Genomic DNA, 20,112 nt, shown 5'->3' on the forward strand with positions numbered 1-20,112 from the left:
TTAAGCAAACCCAATCTGATCATATTAAACTCATATTTGATTATAAATTGGTTGAGAGAAAATTGTCCAAAAAGTCCTAAATATATTATATGGCAGTTAATTTAGTTTTAAGCTTTTAAATTTGGTCAATTTAATCTTAATCTCTTGACTATTTGCAGGCTAAATCTAAAAAATTAAGATTGAATTAACGGCTGTACAGTAAATTTAGGATTTTTTGAATAATTATGCCAATGACTTGATGCATGAGGACGATAACGATGAATGACACCTCAATACCTCAATAACCTTTCTTAACAAGTACTAAGTAGGAACTTAATCAGGTGACATGACTTATGACGATAATTACAACCCAACAACAGTGGTGCCGTGAACAATTAATTCTTGAAATAGAACTTGCTGAATTCGACTCCCTTCTTTCGGCCGTGGTCAAATTGGATGGACTCATATGCACCACATCAGAGTCAAAGAACGTGAACCTGCATCTTGATAAATAATCCTTAATGAACTATTATTAATTTCACTTGCCGTTGAATTATTGACATGTGAAAAAATTCGATAACAAAATTAATAATGGATGCAATATCCTTCATCCAATGAATTAACGCATAAGTTTGAAGATTATAATTGCTACTTTAATATAATGCACGTGTCCAACGTGAAACTGCAACCCATGAATATCGTGGGTAAGTGTATATGCTAAAAGAGGGTGGATAATCTGAAATGGAAGCTGGATTTACAAAGAGTTGTGAGCATGCTCTAAATACTCGGTCACTCTCTCACCTCCTTAGCGGCTACACAAAGCAACCCTCAACGACTTTGGCAGCTAAGTTGACGGCCATTTCGGTGGTCACAGCGATGTTGGCCATTGGTATGAGGTCGCATGTGACTGTTTGGGTTTGCAGTACCCAAAAGTTGCATTCGCTTGTTAAGATTTGGATTGGGATAGAATAAGATAAAATGTTGTTTGAAATCCTTCAAATATTCTTTGGATTGTAGAAATATCTTATCAAATATTTGGTGCAGCTTAACATAGGTTTTGAAATGTTTGAAAATGCAATGTAACATAAAATTGAAAATCTTTTAAAATCCTTCTTGTTGAAAATCTTTCAAAATCTTTGAATATCTCAAGTCACAAACCCTCTCGACCATTGTTGTCAACAAGCAATTTCTGGGAAATCGAACTCGGAAGCTTGACGACTTTCTACAAACATGACCCCTTCCATTAAGCAAGATAGTGAATTGAAGGTGAGGAGGATCTCTCTGGCATTTCATCAAATACTTGATGAACGCCTATTTCAGAGTTGACCAAGAGAGATCCTGAGCAAGGCCGAGAATGAGTAATCAAAGGTCAAATAGAGAGAGGAACTGAGAGATGATTAGGTGATGATGGCAAAGCTGGAAAATCGGCTGAGAAGGAGAGGGAGCCATGATGGTGAGCTCTAGCCTTCCAAGTGAGCCGTGAGTAAGGACATTAGCGAGGATACTCAAGGATGTCGGAGTAAGAAACCATCATGGTGGACGGCTATCGAAGTTGTGGTGGGTTGCCGCCGATGAGAAATGCCACAAATTGTGAGTCTTGTCTGAGGCGAGGTTTTGTAGTGCATGGGAATTGTTAAGTCAATTTTTAGAATTCTATATCCAATTTAGGTTTATCCACCTTAGGTTGGATTTTTTATCCAGCATTTTATCCGAATGTATCCGATCCAGAGAACACCATCAAATAGCATATAACATTAATTGATATCCTATATGGACTCAAATCCGAACCACCTAATGTAGTTCAAGAGTAAAAGTGAAATTTTAGTAAGTTCTAAGGGCAAGAAAGTCAACGGAAAAAAAATTCATTAATCTTTGAACATGGCTTTCTGAAATGTTGCAAAGCCAAAGCGAGAAAGGACCCACCCAGGGCTTTGCTTATGCTAGCTTTCATTCAATGTAAGTTCTTTACGAGACAATAACCATTGAACAAAAGCTGCGATTGTGGTTTGAGTAGGACTGAACCATCTGCTTTTTACCCACTCTAAGTCTCCATGGAGGAATTAACATGTTGACTAAATGTTACATGTTCAGGTTACAGACTCTCTCTCTCTCTCTCTCTCTCCCCTCTTCACCCTCCACCTCACATCCTCCCCCCCCCCCCCCGCCTTCCCAAAAAATCCCCTCTCGCGTTGGTCTCCAGTAGACAGTAGACATCTAGAGAACAACTAGGACCCGCGTTGCACTTTTTGGGCCTTTGAATAGTTCTGTTTTTCTCCAGCTATTGCTTATGATTTGCGATCCTTTGCTCATCCTCCCACCCTCTCTGTCTCTTTTCCATTACCTCCCTAATTGCCTTTCTTTGCGGAAGGCGATGATGACGCAAGTGGCAAGACAAAAGGATATGAACTGATTTTTTTCGTACCAAACATGCCATTACTTCTTTTAGTAAGGATCTATCCTTCCTACCAGTCATAACTACTTTAAATGAGGAATCCAATAACACCTCTCTCTCCTCTTCACCCCCCCCCCCCCACGAGAACGGCTAGGACCTGCTTTGCCCTTTTTGGCTTTTGAATAGTTCTGTTTTTTTTTCTCCAGCTATTGCTTATAATATGCGATCCTTTGCTCATCCTCCCACCTCTCTGTCTCTTTTTCCATTACCTCCCTAATTGCCTTGCTTTGCGGAAGGCGACGATGATGCAAGTGGCAACACAAAAGGAGAATAGACTGATTTATCCGCACCAAACATGCGGTTACTGCTCTAAGTAAGGTATCTGTCCTTTGTACTAAATAAGTAAACATGTCATAACTACTATAAATGAGGAATCCTATAACACCTAAAGTCTCACATTAGAGTAGAAAAAATTTGTGAAGTGATTCATAAGTTGAGACCTACATGAAGTTGCATCACCTCGGAGAATCTTCAAAAAAAAAAAAAAAAGAAAAAAAAAAGAGAGACGTGAGACAAAAGGATAATGGATTTTTTTCTTTTCATACCAAACATGCCACTGCTACTCTAAGTAGGGGATCTATCCTTTGTACCAAACATGTCATAACTACTTTAAATGAGGAATCCTATAACACCTCAAATCTCATTGATTTGTCAAGTGATTCATAAGTTGAGACCCACGTCAAGCTGCATCACCTCGGACAATCTCAATCTCACTTCATTCTTTTATCTACGTGTGTTTGCGGTGCTTATGGGAATTGAACCCCGGACCTAGTGCTCTCTGACCCCACCCCTTCAATCCCTTTACCGGTAGGGTCGCGTGCCTATTGGCATGCGGGGTCCACTTAAAAAGACAAAAATATGATACTTGTTTCAACTTCTTTTAAATGCTATAACGCCCCCTTTCTACAACTATGTTAAAAACCATCTTTGGGGGTAGATGTTAAGGTTTGACCCCTTAGAAATTGTCCTGTCAACCTAATACATCCATCAATAATAATTTGAACCATAAGATTCGATGCGAAATATGGAGTCTACAACTTTTAGTGGTTTAGATTTTGGATGTGTCTATGTCTAAATAAACTTTTGCTTTTTGCTTAATTTGAATGTTGCAGTTTGACGTGTTTTCAAAATTTTAAACATTAGAAACTTTCACAATATACAAAGGTTGAGACGTAAGTTTGCATATATTTTTGGTACCTTTTTTCTACTGTGTTAAAATTGTACAGAGAAGTAAAAAAATTTTATTATTATTTTTTTATTTTACAAAAACGTAATTCTAACAAACAAGTCCATACGGTTATGTAATGGTTTTTCCCTAGATACAGGCTTAAGCCTTAATGGACGTTTCGGGTTGTAAAAAAGACAAAGAAGCATGAATGGACCGCTGCTTCAAGCTTTTTCTTTTCAAGAGTTTAATGAGGGAATTGATCGTTTGGGTGAAAAACTCTGGTTCTTTTACTCTTTTTATTGCTTTGCAATTTGATTTTTATTCATTGTGAAATATCTAAAACCTTTCAAAATATACGAATATTGACGCCTACAATGACAACTTTTTTTATCTATTTTTTTTTTTTCCATTATTGAAAATATATTGGAAACTTTGACAAGAAAGTGGGCGAATAATCTTATTCTCATTTGGAAGGTGACCAACACGGATGTAATAATTCACTATGTCAATAGCGTACTTGTTCCTAATCTCTTTACTATATTCGATCACTTCTTGTGGAAAAAAAAATATTTCTTTATTAATTATTATTATTATTATTATTATTATTATTATTATTATTATTATTATTATTATTATTATTATTATTATTATTAGTTTGGTTTCTTATTAGTGATCGTCCTAGGAAATATAATTACGGCAGAAGGTGGACCCGTCGCCGTTGAAGGACATGGCGGGACCATCAGTTGTGGTGTATCCATCCAAAAAAAAAAAGAAAAACAGAGATGAATACGTGAACAGGAGACCCAATTTAACCCGACGGTAAAGTGGGGGTTTGATAAGAGGTTCAGCAAAGCCAATCACTCGTGGCTATAAATATGGTAAATTCGAGTCCCTAGGACACCAGGGCAATTCACGCAAAGTAGAGAGATGGATGTGAAGCTGTCTATAGGTGACCAGGAGGAGATTTGGGAGCGGAGAAGGCAGAAACTGGAAGCGTTAAAGGGGGCCGATCCGAGCCAGCGACAGGACGATCCTGCACAACCTAACAAGTTCATAGATCCCCTGCTATTCTCTGCCGCGAAGGAACCGGACGTCGACAAGTTCATCAAAGCTCTGGAGGATCATTGCGCCAAGGAAAGAGTGTTTTTGCACGTCCTTCTCGAGCGACGCAGCCCCTCCGAGAGCACATTGTATCACGCTGCGGCAGGTATATTAAAAAGGGTGCGACTATACATTTCAAAATTCTTGTATCTTTCGCGCCCAAATTAACCTGACATGAATGGAATACAGAGACTGATGATAATGTTAGAGCGGTCATCCATTTCTTCCCTGAGCACTTGACCTACTGTGCGAACTCCAGAGTAGAGACGCCGCTTCACATTGCAGCTAGAGCCGGGAAAGCTGTTGCGGTGGAGCTTCTCATTCGCCAAGGGGTGCTGATAGACCCTGACCGCTGCGGCAACTCTGCTCTGCATGAGGCCGTGAGGAATCGCCATCGCAAGGTGATCGGTCAGCTGGTGAGAGAAGACCCCAGCCTGCTGTATTGTGAAAATAACGAAAGCAAGTCTCCATTGTGCATAGCAATCGAAACAGGGGACTTGGAGGTTCTCACGCTCTTGTTGGAAGCGCCAAACAATGGCGAAGACTGGAGGAGATCAAAGGGCGAAAGGATCTTCCGCATGCCACCTGTTCATGTGGCCATTTTACATACGGAAAAGGGTAACTCCTACTTTTGTGCTCTCGCTTATTCTTTGATCTTCTTGGTCACTCTCTTGCGTTCTTCATTTTGGTTTCCACTGCTGGTGGAAAAATGAAGCGTCACAAGCAAAAGTCTACACTATGGTATGATAGCTTGCTATCCTACGGGGTAAAATTGTGAATCAACTCCCGATACTTTGGATCGTCTTAAAGGGGATCAACTTTGATTAAAGAATTACAGACATTTTATTCATCCCAATGATTAACTACCTATGTTATATTTAGATATGCTGATCAAGATGTGGGGAAAAAGCCGTGGCTATTTCAATTGAGAGATGCAGGGGAAGGAACTCCCCTCCACTTCGCAGCATACAAAAATTATCTCGATGGAGTCAAGTTCTTGATTGGGAAGTTCCCAACAAGTGTCTTCGAGCAAGACAACATGGGCTATCTCCCTATCCATGTCGCCTGCATAAAAGATAATGTCAGGATCGTCAAGGAGCTACTTCAGCAGTGGCCAGACCCCGCAGAGTTTCCAACTGAGCTAGGACAAAATATTCTTCATGTGTCAGCGAGGTACGGAAGCATTAAAATTGTCAAATACATACTGAAAAGTCCCGAATTTGGTCACCTCATAAATGCAAGAGATTTCAATGGGAATACCCCACTACATCTGGCTGCGTTGCACTACCGACCTTCGGTCGTGCTTCTTGCATGAGACCAGAGAGTTGATCTTAAGCTGGTCAATAAAAATAACATGGCGGCTCTCGACATAGCAGAGCAAGAAATTAAAGGGTTTTCTTTTGGGAAGGTACGACCTTTTACACTTTTCTCACGGCTAATTATTTGTAATGCCAATTAGGGACATAACTAGATCATAAATTAGTGAGGCATGTCATTTTGTGAGATCAATTTAGTTGCCAAAATCATAATATTTTTTTATCTTTTTTTTTAATACTTTGACTTGCCACTTGCAGTTATATACGCGGATAACTATGATATGTGCTGGAGCACCGAGAAGTGGAGATTTAGCTATCTGCAAGTCAACCGATCGGAGCCCACATAAACGAGCTGTATTGTTGAGGACCTGGAAGGTACATAGCAGCCTAGCAGATTCTCACGCAGTCGCGTTGGCGCTTGTGGCTTCTGTCACATACACATCTGGTTTTTCCGTTCCAGGAGGATATAATGGCGCCGAAAGAGATGCTGGTATCCCCATATTACTCCACAAAGCCATGTACAATGTCTTTGTGATTAACAACTCCCTCGCCATGTACAGCTCCATCACGTCACTCGGGATCCTCCTCTGGTCCTATATTAATGATCCTTATGTGGCGCCATTTGCCTTCCTCCTATCAAATGTCCCACTCCTCGTAACTTGTGCCACGATGCCTCTGGCATTTATGGCGGGCGTCTATGTGACCATATCCAAACTCGTTTGGCTTTCTATTTTTGTCCTGCTCTTGGGATCCGTCCCCCTCTTCATCCTCTGGAGTATCTTCATGTTTAATATGGTTGTGCTGCTTGGGTACAAACTTCCTCTCATTAGTCGCTTCGCCGACCAACTGCTTATTTGCTTTCTTCGATTAGTAGGGGGAGGCACTGCAGGGAGTGGGACTACGGGGCCTGCAGCTACATCTGACGCCACCGCCCCCACTTGAACAGATGATTTAAGCCTACATGTTACAGAAAGATGGCGTCAGTTCCAGTCTTGAATCTATATTATCTTCTCGCTAATTATGTACCGATATTCCTACCATTAGCTCGTTCTAAGTCACATTACCTGTCGTTGTTTTGATTTAACTAGCCTGCCTGTCAGTTGTGAGAATCAGTGGTCTCCAATTAATTTTGTGTATCCAAAATGCTTTGTGATTAGCTCTCCTCGATTATATCTATAAATAATAGCACAGTTTGGCATAATGAAGTTTTGTAATTGTATTTCATCACCACAAAGTTCCATACCCTTTCACTTTCCTTAACATTACTTAGATGCATACCTTTGCATTAATTAATTGAATCATCTCATTCAATTTATTATAATGTTTCCGGGAGAATATATCTGTCAGAAACCGAAGGCAAGCAAGAAAACGGAGGAAAGAAGAACAAAGTTTTTGGTAGAAGATTTTCTTGTATTCTGATTGTTATCAATGTACATGGCTTTGCTGTTTATATTACAAAATGTATACACAAAGAAAGGCAATGTAATATCTTACAAATCAATCTAATGTCTAATTGATTCATTACGATCAGAATGTGAATCAATCAATTCTCGATATATTTCGAGAATCTTCTGCATATCTTCCAACAATATCAGTATTGGTGTGCCTTACCTATTAATTCAGATGTAATAGTGATATAAATCTAAACTTAGCAATTAATGATTTTATCTGTTTTTCTCTTTTATATTATTGATGTATAATGCCACTAGTTATAATAAAAAATAAGGGTCAAAAGAATTGTGTAGGGTAATATCTACTCTCTCTCGCTCTCTCTCTCTCAAGCTATCAATTTACCTATAAATTTATCGATGTACACCTATAATATATGATCTCATATACAATTATACATATAACATATGTAAATTTATATATACAAAAGAGGGTTTTGTTCACTAAGTATATATTAATTAATTTCTATAGCTGTCTTATGGGTGCTATTTTTATTTTCAATTTGCTTTTGTGGACTGACAATTTAGAGGTCAAATGAGTTATGCAAACTATTCATAAGGCATTGTGGTCCACTTATCATGTTGACTATTAGTCTACACTGCTATATTATTTCACCGAGATTTCTCAAACTGTTTTGAGGAGATATCTTGCATATATGTATTTGGTTTTTATACTCCATTTCATTTTGATGCTGATAGTATATTCCGTAATTCGACGAACATTTGCATCTTTTGCATGTGCTTAGTAGTTTACAATTCTGTGCGCCAAAGACCATCATCGAGAGCAGCAAATGTACAGTTGGCTCCAATTGTCATATAGCATTCCCATAATTACTTGATTTGGTTTTTAAGTCATTTCATCATAAAAACAAATGAAACACAAAAATTCTAAATATAACCTAAAAAAATACTAAGCACGTGCAGTATACACGGAAAGCGTACGGAGGCGCAAAAGCTTGTTGCAAACGAGAATAATACAAATATAAATAACCCAAAATTTCTAAAGATATCCTAATAAATATAAATAGAGAATTATTCGGAAACACAAAGAAATTTCTTAGGATATTGTCTAAAGTCCAACAATTTAATCCTAAAATCAAGTTAACACAAAGAAGTATTACATCATATAATTAATTCATAGGTTTATCAAAATAGAGTATGAAAACCAAATCTTGAAATTCTCTATATCAGGAATTGATCCCATGGCCAAACCTTCTCCACACCGGTTTTGGCAATGTGGAATACCAGAAGTCCAGTCTACTGAAGAAATACCATTCAAATGGGAATAGGCAAGATTTATATCAAAAAAAGTATCATTGAATTCAATGAAATGAGAGCTGGTTCAGCTAGCTAGCTATGTATTTCAAGTGATTCTAGGTGTTAGTGGCTCAAACTCTATTTGTGCAAGGTGTGCAGCTATAGCCTCTCTCTGTTCATAGAAAGGGGGATTGGGACGGAAAGGTTCGACTAGTGGCCGAGGCATGACGTCAAGAAACATCTATCTAAACCATGGAATTCAAGGGATCTTGATGCAATTGGAAGCATATTGAGTGCACAAAACAGATGCATGCTTGCAATTGTCGAGCAGTAAGCTTCCATCCAAAAGTTAAAACTTTTACTAGACTTGGCCGTATCTCCTCGTACTATCTAAACAAGTCAGCCATTTATTCAGCTTCTGAGACACGACCATAAACAAAAAAAAAAATTAAAAAAAAATTAATTCCTTTTTGCATTAGAAATCAAATACATTTCTCCATGAGCTTTATAGGCCTACCCAGATGACGTTGACACTTGTGTCTTAGCTTCATAGCCCGTGCGTAAGCACAGTAAAAAGATATGTAGAGGATATTACAGCATTGCAACATGTAAATCCAATCGGACCTTTCGGCCCAATTCTAGCCTGTTAAACCTAATTTCTCGGCCCATCAAGATAATCAAGAGAGAAAGAAGAAGACCCACGGAAGCTCGGCCTCACGCAAAACTGGCACCCTCTCCACATGGCCGCCTCCTAGAACTTCCTATTTTGTCTCTTCCCCGACCAATTTTGTCACTTTTTAAACAACTTTGAATAATTATCTAAATGTAAAACGCAGTTTTTTCATATTGTACTCGCGACAATTTTTTCATATTATTGATATAAAGAAAGTCATATTAGTAACCCACACGTGCGTTTCACTAATTGAATGAGATTCCGAAACATTATTGAACAAGTGAAAAATTTTGTACACTACAATGAGTCTTGTTGTGGTATTTGTAGAAGTTAGACACGATATATACGTATCTAGTTAAGATGTATTAAATTAAAATTTCACTAGCATGGTGAAAAATTGGGCTATACAAAATATAAAAAAGGGAAGTGAGGCAAAAATTTTAATCAAACAAATTCAATATACTATAGATTTTTAAATATATTTCAATTTGGATAGTTACAAAAGGATCATAATTTTGGTTTTTGAGTTAACTTGGATTGCTTTGACTCAAGTTGAATTTATCGATATTTTAAATTGGATAAATAAAGATTCAAATGTTAATTTTGGTAATTGTATTCATTTTACTAAATGATAAATACTTTTTTTTTTCATGACTGTAAGTGTGAAAAATGTTTCACATAATAATGTTGTCAATAGAAATAAAAAATTCATTTGTCTTATATTAAAAATGTTTGAATTGATCCTTCTACATGGAATGTAAGATATTTCATGTTGATAATGCTTTCAATAAAACTCTTTTCAATTCCTTAAGAATTGGCGAAAAACAAAATTCCTTAAAATTTTTCTATTTTCTTTTTATTTAATTTATTTTTTAATCTAGAGGATCCCATTGAGTGGGATTCACGGTTCACTTAAGGTTTCCTTGAAAATCTTGTCGTTGGGGGACCACCCCATCATTATTCTAAACCCCTAAACCAGTCAATGTCATCAATTAATTTCACTCCTTTAATTTCTACCGACTTGTCTCCTTCGTATTGGTCTCTCTCTCTCTCTCTCTCTCTCACTTCTTCGTCAACGTCGCAAAAAGAAAAAGAAGCCTCTCCTTCTTGGCCTAGCTTTCAAGCTAGAGAGAGCGAGCGTGGACAGAGAGAGAGAGACGATTTGTGTTGGTTCCTAGGAGAGGCTCGAGCGTTCCGTGGGTTGAGGTGCTGGTGAGTGGCTTTGTTTTGGTTTGATCAAGCTGCTTTCCATGCAGTTTATGTTTTTATTTTCCTAGTCGTGGTGATGTAGTTCAGCTGTAGAATTTGTTGCTACTGGTCTTGTTTTGCGTGAAAGTGGTCTTTATTTTTGTCATGTATCTTGTCCGTGCTGGGCATCTTTTGCCATTTGCCATGGAATGATTCTGTTCTTTCAATTGCATGCTCCTGATAGTGAATATATCTTGCGGAGAAATGACTAGCGTCTCTGATTATGTGCTGGTGAGAGACGAGGATCAAATGCTTCATGAGACCCGGTCTTTGCAGACCCCGTCTCATAACTGTTGAACTGAAGCTGAAATTCCGACCCTAAAAAACAAAGAAAAAGAAAACTGAAGCTGCGATTGTGATTTGAGGAGGCATGGCATATCTGCTTTTTAGCATCTCTGAGTCTTTATCGGAGATTGTGGCCACATGTTATGTGTTCAGTTTGCAGGGTCTCCCTCACGCGCACAATGGTCTATATGATAGAATATTTAATCAATAAATCACGTTGTATTTAACGGCTTAAGTTTTTAGATCAATTGGTAATGATCTTATTAAACATCACATAATATTTCACTTGTCTCTCTAACTAAATATGTCCACGCTTACTATTAGGCAAAAAGACTAAACTAAATATAAGAGGGAGTGATAAAATATTTAAATAACGAGAAAAAAGCCACAAATGAACCCCAAATTGCCATTTGTGACATATTCATCATAAACTATATTTTCGTGATACAAAAGACTCGAAACTTGTATTCTATACTTGTGACACCATTTTTTTTTTTATGTAAATGTGTCATACATATACAATTTTAGAGTTTTTTGTGTCGTAAAAAAAGTTTAATTTTACAAGTTTGGGGTAACTATGTCATATATGTACAAATTTAGGGTATAAGGTAGATGTGTCATAATGGGCATAGTTTAGAGTTTTTGGTGACTTTTATCCTCAAATTAAGAGTCACGCATTCATCTAACAGCTTAAGAGTCCATATGTTTTGCCGAAAATGTATCATTTCTAGAAAATATTGTCCAAGAAATCATTTTATGGGAAAATGACTTTATTTTCTAGTATTTGATTGAAACTTGAAAAGACCTTGAAAGTATTTTTTATCATTTGGTAAAGAAAATATAATATGAAAAATTATCAAAACAATTCACATTTTTTTATATATTTATTTTGAAGTATTTTTTATTCATATATATTTTACTTTTTTTGCTTTTTCCTTGGTTGATTGTTGGCCATAGTAAGCTCAAGCTTTGACCAAGTTTGGCAAGGCTCGAGCTTGCCAGATTTCGGCAAGATCGAGGCTTGTCGCTAAAGGCCATGAGATTATTAGCCTTAGGCAAGCTTGAGCCTTGCCACTAGAGGCGAGGCCGTGAGCTTGCTTGATTGGGTGAGGCTTGAGCCTCAATGTTAGAGGCTGTGAGCTCGCCAGCCGTTGTTGTGGCTAGCAACCTATCGAGGAAGAAGCAAATAAGAAAAAGAAAAAAAATTTAAAATAATAAAAAATTGATTTTTCAAAATAATTAAAAATTCAAACTCTTTTTTAAGCTAAGGATCAGAACTTGCGCATGGCTTTTGTGGACTCGGGTTTGAGGTTCAAGACCAAAGCTTGAGGGTAGAAGACTTGAGCACGGCCTTTATAGACCTGAGTTTGGGTGTGGAAGCATCGAGTGTGATATTTTTGGATCAATTCACTTGCAATATTGTTCGCTTTGGCTTGTCTCATACTGAGCCTCATGATTTTGTCATTTGACTTATAGATAGGCACTTTTTGAGGAAGTCACCCATCTTGAAATTTGTCTATCATGTCACTTTGGTCCGGTGAAGTTCATTGTGTCAAATGCATTACTTTCTTCCAATTCTCTTTTACTATTCAATCAATTTTAGGCGGAAAAAGAAATTCGGTTGTGCATTTATTTATTAAAGAGAAAAAGAGATGAATATGTGAATCGAGGACCCAACTTAACGCAACGGTAAAATGTGGGCTAGGGAGGTTCATCAAGGCCAATCCGGTTGAACTCGACTTGGTCTCTATAACTCTGCTGAATTAGATTCCTAGGACAGAGGGCATTTCACTCAGAAGTCACAGGCAGGGTCACCCACGGAGAGATGGATGTGAAGGTGTCTATAAATGACCAGGAGATCTGGAAGCAGAGAAGGCGGCGATTGGAGGCGTTAATCGAGGCCGGCTGGGGCCAGCAACAGCACGATCCTGCACAACCTGACAAGTTTATAAGTCCTCTGCTGTACCAGGCCGCGAAGGAAGGGGGCGTCGACAAGTTAATCAAAGCCCTAGAGGATCATTGTGTCATGGAAGAAGTGTCGTTGCCCATCCTTCTCGGGCTACGCAGCCCCTCCAAGAATACATTGCTTCACGCTGCGGCAGGTATATTGAAAAGGGTGGGACCGTAACATATTATTTTTTGTTCTGCACCTTTTAAAAATGTACAAACTTACGTGCTCAAATTAACCTGACATGAATGGAAAACAGAGAGTGATGATATTGTCAGAGCAGTCATCGATTTCGTCCCTGAGAACTTGATCTCATGTAAGAACTCCAGACGAGAGACACCGCTACACATTGCAGCTAGAGCTGGGAAATCCGGTGCGGTAAAGCTTCTCCTTCCCCAAGGGAAGCCAAGATGCATTGACCGCACCGGCAACTCCGCTCTTCATGAGGCCGTGAGGAATCGTCATTACGAGGTGATCCGCATGCTGGTGAGTGAAGATCCCAATCCACTGTATCGTCAGAACAAGGAAAGCAAGTCTCCATGGTGCATAGCTGTCGAAACAGGCGACGTGGAGGTTCTCAAGATCTTGTTGGAAGCGCCAAACGATGGCGAAGACCAAAGGAGATCAGAGAGTCAAAGGGTTTTCGGCATGTCACCTGTTCATCTCGCCATTGTGTACCAGAAAACGGGTAATCCCTGCTTTCATGCTCCTGCTTATTCTTTGATCTTCTTGGCCAGTCTTCTGTTTTCTTCATATCGGTTTCCCTTAGCGGTGCAAAAATCACGTTTCACAAGTCAAGTCTAATTTACTGAGGCTCATGCACATATGGGATGATAGCTTAGCATCCTAAGGCGCAAGATTGTGAGTCACCTGCATCAACCCCTACTGGAGAATTTCATCCTAAATGATTAGACTCTTGCCTTGGATATAGATATGCTGAGAGAGATGTGGAAAAAGAAGCCGTGGCTATTTCAATTGAAAGATGCAGGATCCGGCACTCCACTCCACTTTGCAGCGTACACGAATTATCTCGATGGAGTCAAGTTCTTGATCGAGAAGCTCCCAACAAGCGCCCTAGAGCAAGACAACAAGGACGGCTATCTTCCTATCCATGTTGCTTGCATGATGAATCATGTAAGGATCGTCAAGGAGCTACTTCGGCAATGGCCAGACCCCGCAGAGTTTCCAGCTAGGCTAGGACAAAATATTCAGCTAGGCACGGAAGCATTGCAACGGTGACGTACATACTGAAAAGTCCCAAATTCGGTCACCTCATAAATGCGAGAGATTTCAACGGGAATACACCTCTGCATCTGGCTGCGTTGCACTGCCAACCTTCGGTAGTGCTTCTTGCACGACATAGAAGAGTTGATCTTAAGCTGGTAAACATGAATAACATGACGGCTCTTGACGTGGTAGAGCAGGAGATTAAAGTGGTTGATGCTCCACTTCGGGAGGTACGACCTTTCACACTTTTCTCACGGGTAATCATTTATTATACCTATCAGATTCAGAACTAAAACACAAATTAGTGAAGTCATGTCATTTAGTGTGCTCTCACCCACATCTGTAACATAGTTGCCAAAATCATGTAGTGTTGGTTTAGTTGTTTATTGCTCCACTCGCTGCTACTTGCAGAGGTTAACACGGATAATTTTGGTATCTGCCGGAATACCAAGAAGTGGAGAATTGGCTATTTGCAAGCTAACTGGTCGGAGCCCAAGGAAACGACTGGAACCACCGGAATTGGATAGATACAAGGACCAAGCTAATACTCGCACTGTCGTGGCGGCGCTTGTGGCCTCTGTCACTTTCACTTCTGGTTTTTCCATTCCTGGAGGATTTAATGGTTCTGACCTAAATGCAGGAATCCCCATATTGCTCCACAAAGCCATGTACAAAGTCTTCGTGATGTGCAACTCCATCGCCATGTATAGCTCGATCATGGCAATCGTGATCCTCCTCTGGTCACATGTTAACGATCCTTACACGATGCTATTGGCCATTCTCCTATCAAATGTCCCATTGTTCGTCACTCTTGCTGCAATGCCTCTGGCATTCATGGCGGGCGTCTACGTGACCATATCCAACCTCACTTGGCTATCAATTATTTTCTTGGTCTTGGGATCCATCGCCCTCTTCATCACCTTGGGTCTCTTCATTTTGCTGTATCTGCCGCTTGGGTGCAGACATCCTCTCATCCGTGGCTTCACTGATAGAATTATTTTTGTGGGCCTTTTGATAGCGAGGAGGGAGGCTGCAGGGAGTAGGACTGCGGGACGCGCAGCTACATCCTCCACCGCCGCTTGAATGGATGATATAAACCTATATGTTCCAGAAAGATGGCGTCTGATCCAGCCTCGAATTTACTATCTTCTCGCTAATTATGTATCGATTTCCGTACCTTTGGCTCCTTCTTAGTTCATTAGTTGCTGCTGTTTCGATTTAGTGATCCGAAATATTTTGTCATTAGCTACTCAATGATATCCATAAACAATAGCAAAAGAGTTCAGTAATTGAGTCACATCATCACAAAGCTGCATTCCCTCTCACTTTCATCATAAGCTAGAAGTTTGCATTCCCTCTCTTCGTTTATATAAAGGGGAATTGAGATGGGAGTGTTCGGCTACCGGCAGAGACATGATGCCAAGAAACATCTAATCCCGTTGAATTTAAGGGATCTCGATGCAATTAGGAAGCAACCGGAGTGTATAAATTTTATGTTGTTATCAAACGAGTAGTTTTGCTTAGAAACTTATCTAGAAATAGTTTCGAAAAATTAATTTCTGCACTTGAACATTTGAGATTTATTACTTCAATTAAAAATTAAAAAAATAAGGAAGATTTGGATTACAATGTGAATTTGAAAAGACAGAGGTTTAAGAAATCACATTGTTATCATCTCAATTACTTTTTGCAATATCAATCTGTCTTTAGTTTATCTCCTACGATCGTGATTCATTTAAATAAAATACATGAGCTTTCACAAAATTTATTGGTCAAAAGTTGGGGCAAAGTTACTTTTGGATTAATATTAGTTAGTGGGAGATTAATTAGTGAGAATTTGAGAGCAGAAAGGTACCTGCTTTTGGCATGTGCAAGTCCACCAACAGAAGGCTGAAGGAAAGTGTACATGACTCGATATTTGATATCCTATATAGAATGACATTAGCATAAAATCGGCTAGCGCTTTACATTCCTATTTGTTGACACCCGAGTTTGCTCACAAGTCTATCAACTATCTCAAGGATGAAACTTGCTGGCAATGTCGAAATCCAACTCTAAATCAAAGACAGTCATCATTTCACCGTCTTGCGCTCATTTTTTTTACCACTGAGTTTCTTCTCCATGTTGCGACTTAGGAACATTGTAGTTTCAGGACCTCTAGGACTCTTATCCGATCCATGCGGCGAAAGCTGTTTGTGGCGGAACAAACTCAAAACGAAATATGTTTTCCGATACAAGAGATGGGCGCCGAAGCTAGGTATGACCTGTCCTCTATGATAGCCGCTAGCTTTCCTCGCTCTCCTGAGGGTCGCTCTTCTCTTATAGGCTTCTCTGTAGGCCCGACCAGAATTTGGACCTTTTGGCCCAATTCGAGCCCTTTAAGCTTAAATTTTCGGCCCATCAAGCTTTTGACCCTAATCCTCTGCCCGTCGCGTTTCTCTCTTCATTACCGGCGTCTCCTCATTCCCCTTCCGGTCGTTGCTTCCATCTCATTCTTCCTCTCGGCTGCTGCTGAGCTTCGCCACCTCGCCTCCTGCTCGCTCTCGTCGCTCCTTCACCTCCGTCCCCGCCATCTCCATCTCGTCCCCTCACCATTAGCTCAAGCCGCTGCTCTCGCTGGTTCATCGTCGCCACCTCCAGCTCGTCTTCACCAGCCCAGCATCCTCCTCCCGTCACTCGCCAACCCACAGCCACCACCTCCTTCCAGTCGCTGCGCCACTACCTCTCAGCTCCACCCTCTCGCTGGTACGTCCTCATCGCCTTTTCCATCTCTCCATCCTCACAGCCAGCTCTCTCTACGCCCTCCTCACCACAATTCCCTCCTTCGACTGCACCATCTCCAACTCACATTATACTGTAGCTGCTCGCTCTATCGCTCTCGTCTCCGCCGCTGCTCACTTTCTTGAGCTCACGCTCACGAAACCATAGTCTCTGGTCTCGTCATCTCCGTCATTCGCCATCTCCATCTTGTCACCATACTCTCTCGGTCACTCACTCTCCAAATCCGTCGTTCCCTCATCTCCTGTACCCTCGGTTTCTTGCTCCCTCTCGGTCTCTGTTGCACATCATTGCTCACGGCAATCTTGCTCCCTGAAGGTATCTCCTTCACATTTTATTATGTTCGAGGTCAAAATTGTATTCCCAGACGTCGTTATGGTCGCATTTGTGTAATTGTGGTTTGCTTGTGGTTAATTAGCATGTTTATAGTGAGTTGAATGTTTAATCACATTTTCTTTAGAATAGAGATGAAAATGACCAAAAAATTGGCTACAATTATGAAGTACAAAAAGTGAATACTTTAATAACCAAGTGACATTTTAGTAGTATTTAGGTAGAATAGAAGTTAGTTCATGTTTCAACTAAAGGACAAAAAAGTGATAAATGAAAAGTGGAATTGTTTTAAGCTTAGAATTGTATATTAGGCTAGGTTTAGTTCATGCTTGATTAATGTCTCATTGTCATCAGTTAGTTAGGAAATTTAGATTATTTAGTTTAAGTATTTTCATGTTTAGTTTCAGGTATCATTCGTGGAAGTCTTATCCGAGGCACAATAATAAGGCCTTGTCTAATTTTGCCCGACGCTTCTCCAGTTGTTTATTTTACACACTTCATCTACCTTCCTTCTTTTGTTTGACGTTGGATAGTTATTTTGTTATGTGATTACATGGTTTGTAGAAACAATTTCTGCAAATTTGCCATGCATGTTCACCTAGATGGATGTGCCTAAGAATTAAAAAACGATCAAGATTGCCCGACCAAACGTTTATGAAACAATGATAAAAGGTATCAACTCTCATTCCTGCATTTTCGTTCCCAAAAATGAAACGATCTTCAGCCTTTTACTCGACTTCTAATCGATCTACAACTTAAAAAAAGAAGAAAATATTTACAAAACCAAATCCAGCAACATCCTCAACGGTAGTGTTTGGGAGAACATAAGCTAAGTACCTTGTCTGAGGAATCGTCCGCATTTACTTGGGAACCGTCACTCGCCTCGAGGCGACACTATTGCATTTATAATCAGATACCTTTTTCCATGTAACTTTAAAGGAGTACGAAGATGACGTTGAAACTTGATGTCTCTCAGCTTTACAGCTTGTAAGCACTGATAGAAGAACATCTAAAGGACACCAGCATTATAACATGCTACAATAAGGACATGTAACCATCATCCATGTTAATTTTGGTTTTATAGCACAACGACATATTCTCGGTCTGACTGTATTAAGTAAATGAGAAAAGTCACATTAAGCAAACCCAATATGATCATATTTAACTCATATTTGATTATAAATTGGTTGAGAGAAAATTGTCCAAAAAGTCCTAAATATATTATATGACAGTTAATTTAGTTTTAAGATTTTCAATTTGGTCAATTTAATCTTAATCTCTTGACTATTTGCGGGCTAAATCAAAAAAATTAAGATTGAATTAGCCGCTATACAGTAAATTTAGGATTTTTTGAATAATTATGCCAATGACTTGACACATGAGGACGATAAGGATGAATGACACTTCAATACCTCAATAACCTTTCTTAATAAGTACTAAGTAGGAACTTAATTAGGTGACATGACTTATGACAATAATTACAACCCAACAACAGTGGTGCCATGAACAATTAATACTTGAAATAGAACTTGCTGAATTCGACTCCCTTCTTTCGGCCGTGGCCAAATTGGATGGACTCATATGCACCACATCAGAGTCAAAGAACATGAACCTGCATCTTGATAAATAATCATCAATGAACTATTATTAATTTCACTTGACGTTGAATTATTGACATGTGAAAAAATTCGATAACAAAATTAATAATGGACGCAACATCCTTCATCCAATGAATTAACGCATAAGTTTGAAGATTATAATTGCTACATTATTATAATGCACGTGTCCAACGTGAAACTGCAATCCATGAATATCATGGGTAAGTGTATATGCTAAAAGAGGGTGGTTAATTTGAAATGGAAGCTGGATTTACAAAGAGTTGTGAGCATGCTCTCGGTCACTCTCTCACCTCATTAGCGGCTACACAAAGTGACCTTCTCTAGTGTATCCATAGGAGCCTCCTGGTATGGCAACGTTGCCTATGAGGAGATTGAGAAAGCCTCATACTCTCTCTCTCTCTCTCTCTCTCTCTCTCTCTCTCTCTCTATAAACATCTCCGCCGATTGACCCTCCTTACATCATATCTCAACCTCGGCAAACAGATCTTGTACAACCCTCAACGACTTTGGCAGCTAAGTTGACGGCCATTTGGGTGGTCACAGCGATGTTGGCCATTGGTATGAGGTCGCATGTGACTGTTTGAGTTTGCAGTACCCAAAAGTTGCATTTGATTGTTCAAATTCGGATTGGGATAGAATAAGATAAAAAGGTTGTTTGAAATCCTTCAAATATCCTTTGGATTGTAAAAATATCTTATCAAATGTTTGGTGTAGCTTAAGATAGGTTTTGAAATGTTTGAAAATGCAATGTTACATAAAATTGATAATCTTTTAAAATCCTTCTTATTAAAAATCTTTCAAAATCTTTGAATATCCCAAGTCACAAAACCTCTTGACCATTGTCGTCAACAAGCAATTTCTAGGAAATCAACCTCGGAAGCTTGACGACTTTCTACAAACATGACCTCTTCCATTAAGCAAAATCGTGAACTGAAGGTGAGGAGGATCTCTCTTTGGCGTTTCATCAAATACTTGATGAACGCCTATTTCAAAGTTGACCAAGATAGAGATCCTAAACAATAGAGGCTGAGAATGAGTAATCAAAGGTCAAACAGAGAGAGGAACTGAGAGATGATTAGGTGATGATGGCAAAGCTGGAAAATCAACTGAGAAGGAGAGGGAGCCATGATGGTGAGCTCTAGCCTTCTAAGTGAGCCATGAGTAAGGACATCGGTGAGGATACTCAAGGATGTCGGAGTAGGAAACCATCACGGTGGATGGCTATCGGAGTGGTAGTGGGGTGCCGCCGATGAGAAATGCCACGGATGGTGAGTCTTGTC

General features: G+C 39.4%; 2 protein-coding genes across 4 annotated transcripts; both read left to right on the forward strand.

Annotated features, from left to right (window-relative positions):
- The first annotated feature begins 4,526 nt into the window (after positions 1-4,526).
- Positions 4,527-6,064, forward strand: LOC120289666 (nuclear factor NF-kappa-B p105 subunit-like). Its single transcript, XM_039304981.1, has 3 exons — positions 4,527-4,806; positions 4,890-5,318; positions 5,583-6,064. The coding sequence occupies exons 1-3, from the start codon at positions 4,527-4,529 to the stop codon at positions 5,627-5,629; spliced, it is 756 nt and encodes a 251-aa protein (XP_039160915.1). The 3' UTR covers positions 5,630-6,064.
- A 4,409-nt stretch (positions 6,065-10,473) lies between these two features.
- On the forward strand, positions 10,474-15,391 carry LOC104427029 (ankyrin-1). 3 transcript variants are annotated; one of them, XM_039304556.1, is made up of 5 exons: positions 10,474-10,606; positions 12,633-13,029; positions 13,135-13,563; positions 13,807-14,332; positions 14,514-15,391. In XM_039304556.1, the coding sequence occupies exons 4-5, from the start codon at positions 14,264-14,266 to the stop codon at positions 15,183-15,185; spliced, it is 741 nt and encodes a 246-aa protein (XP_039160490.1). In that variant the 5' UTR covers positions 10,474-10,606; positions 12,633-13,029; positions 13,135-13,563; positions 13,807-14,263; the 3' UTR covers positions 15,186-15,391. The 3 variants fall into 3 exon arrangements, with proteins under 3 accessions (XP_039160490.1, XP_039160488.1, XP_039160489.1); XM_039304554.1 differs by having other exon boundaries at positions 14,514-14,656; XM_039304555.1 differs by having other exon boundaries at positions 13,807-14,359; positions 14,514-14,654.
- Positions 15,392-20,112: the final 4,721 nt, after the last annotated feature.

The sequence above is a fragment of the Eucalyptus grandis genome, chromosome 11 (genome assembly GCF_016545825.1).
Source record: "Eucalyptus grandis isolate ANBG69807.140 chromosome 11, ASM1654582v1, whole genome shotgun sequence".
Classification (NCBI taxonomy): Eukaryota; Viridiplantae; Streptophyta; class Magnoliopsida; order Myrtales; family Myrtaceae; genus Eucalyptus; species Eucalyptus grandis.

Bases quoted from the DNA above. Each gene is read 5' to 3' on its own strand.
- LOC104427029 (XM_039304554.1), top strand. From the start codon at position 12,753: ATGGATGTGAAGGTGTCTATAAATGACCAGGAGATCTGGAAGCAGAGA. The intron at 13,030-13,134 runs GTATATTGAAAA...AATGGAAAACAG, and splicing joins ATTGCTTCACGCTGCGGCAG to AGAGTGATGATATTGTCAGA. The intron at 13,564-13,806 runs GTAATCCCTGCT...CCTTGGATATAG, and splicing joins CATTGTGTACCAGAAAACGG to ATATGCTGAGAGAGATGTGG.
- LOC120289666 (XM_039304981.1), top strand. From the start codon at position 4,527: ATGGATGTGAAGCTGTCTATAGGTGACCAGGAGGAGATTTGGGAGCGG. The intron at 4,807-4,889 runs GTATATTAAAAA...AATGGAATACAG, and splicing joins ATTGTATCACGCTGCGGCAG to AGACTGATGATAATGTTAGA. The intron at 5,319-5,582 runs GTAACTCCTACT...TGTTATATTTAG, and splicing joins CATTTTACATACGGAAAAGG to ATATGCTGATCAAGATGTGG.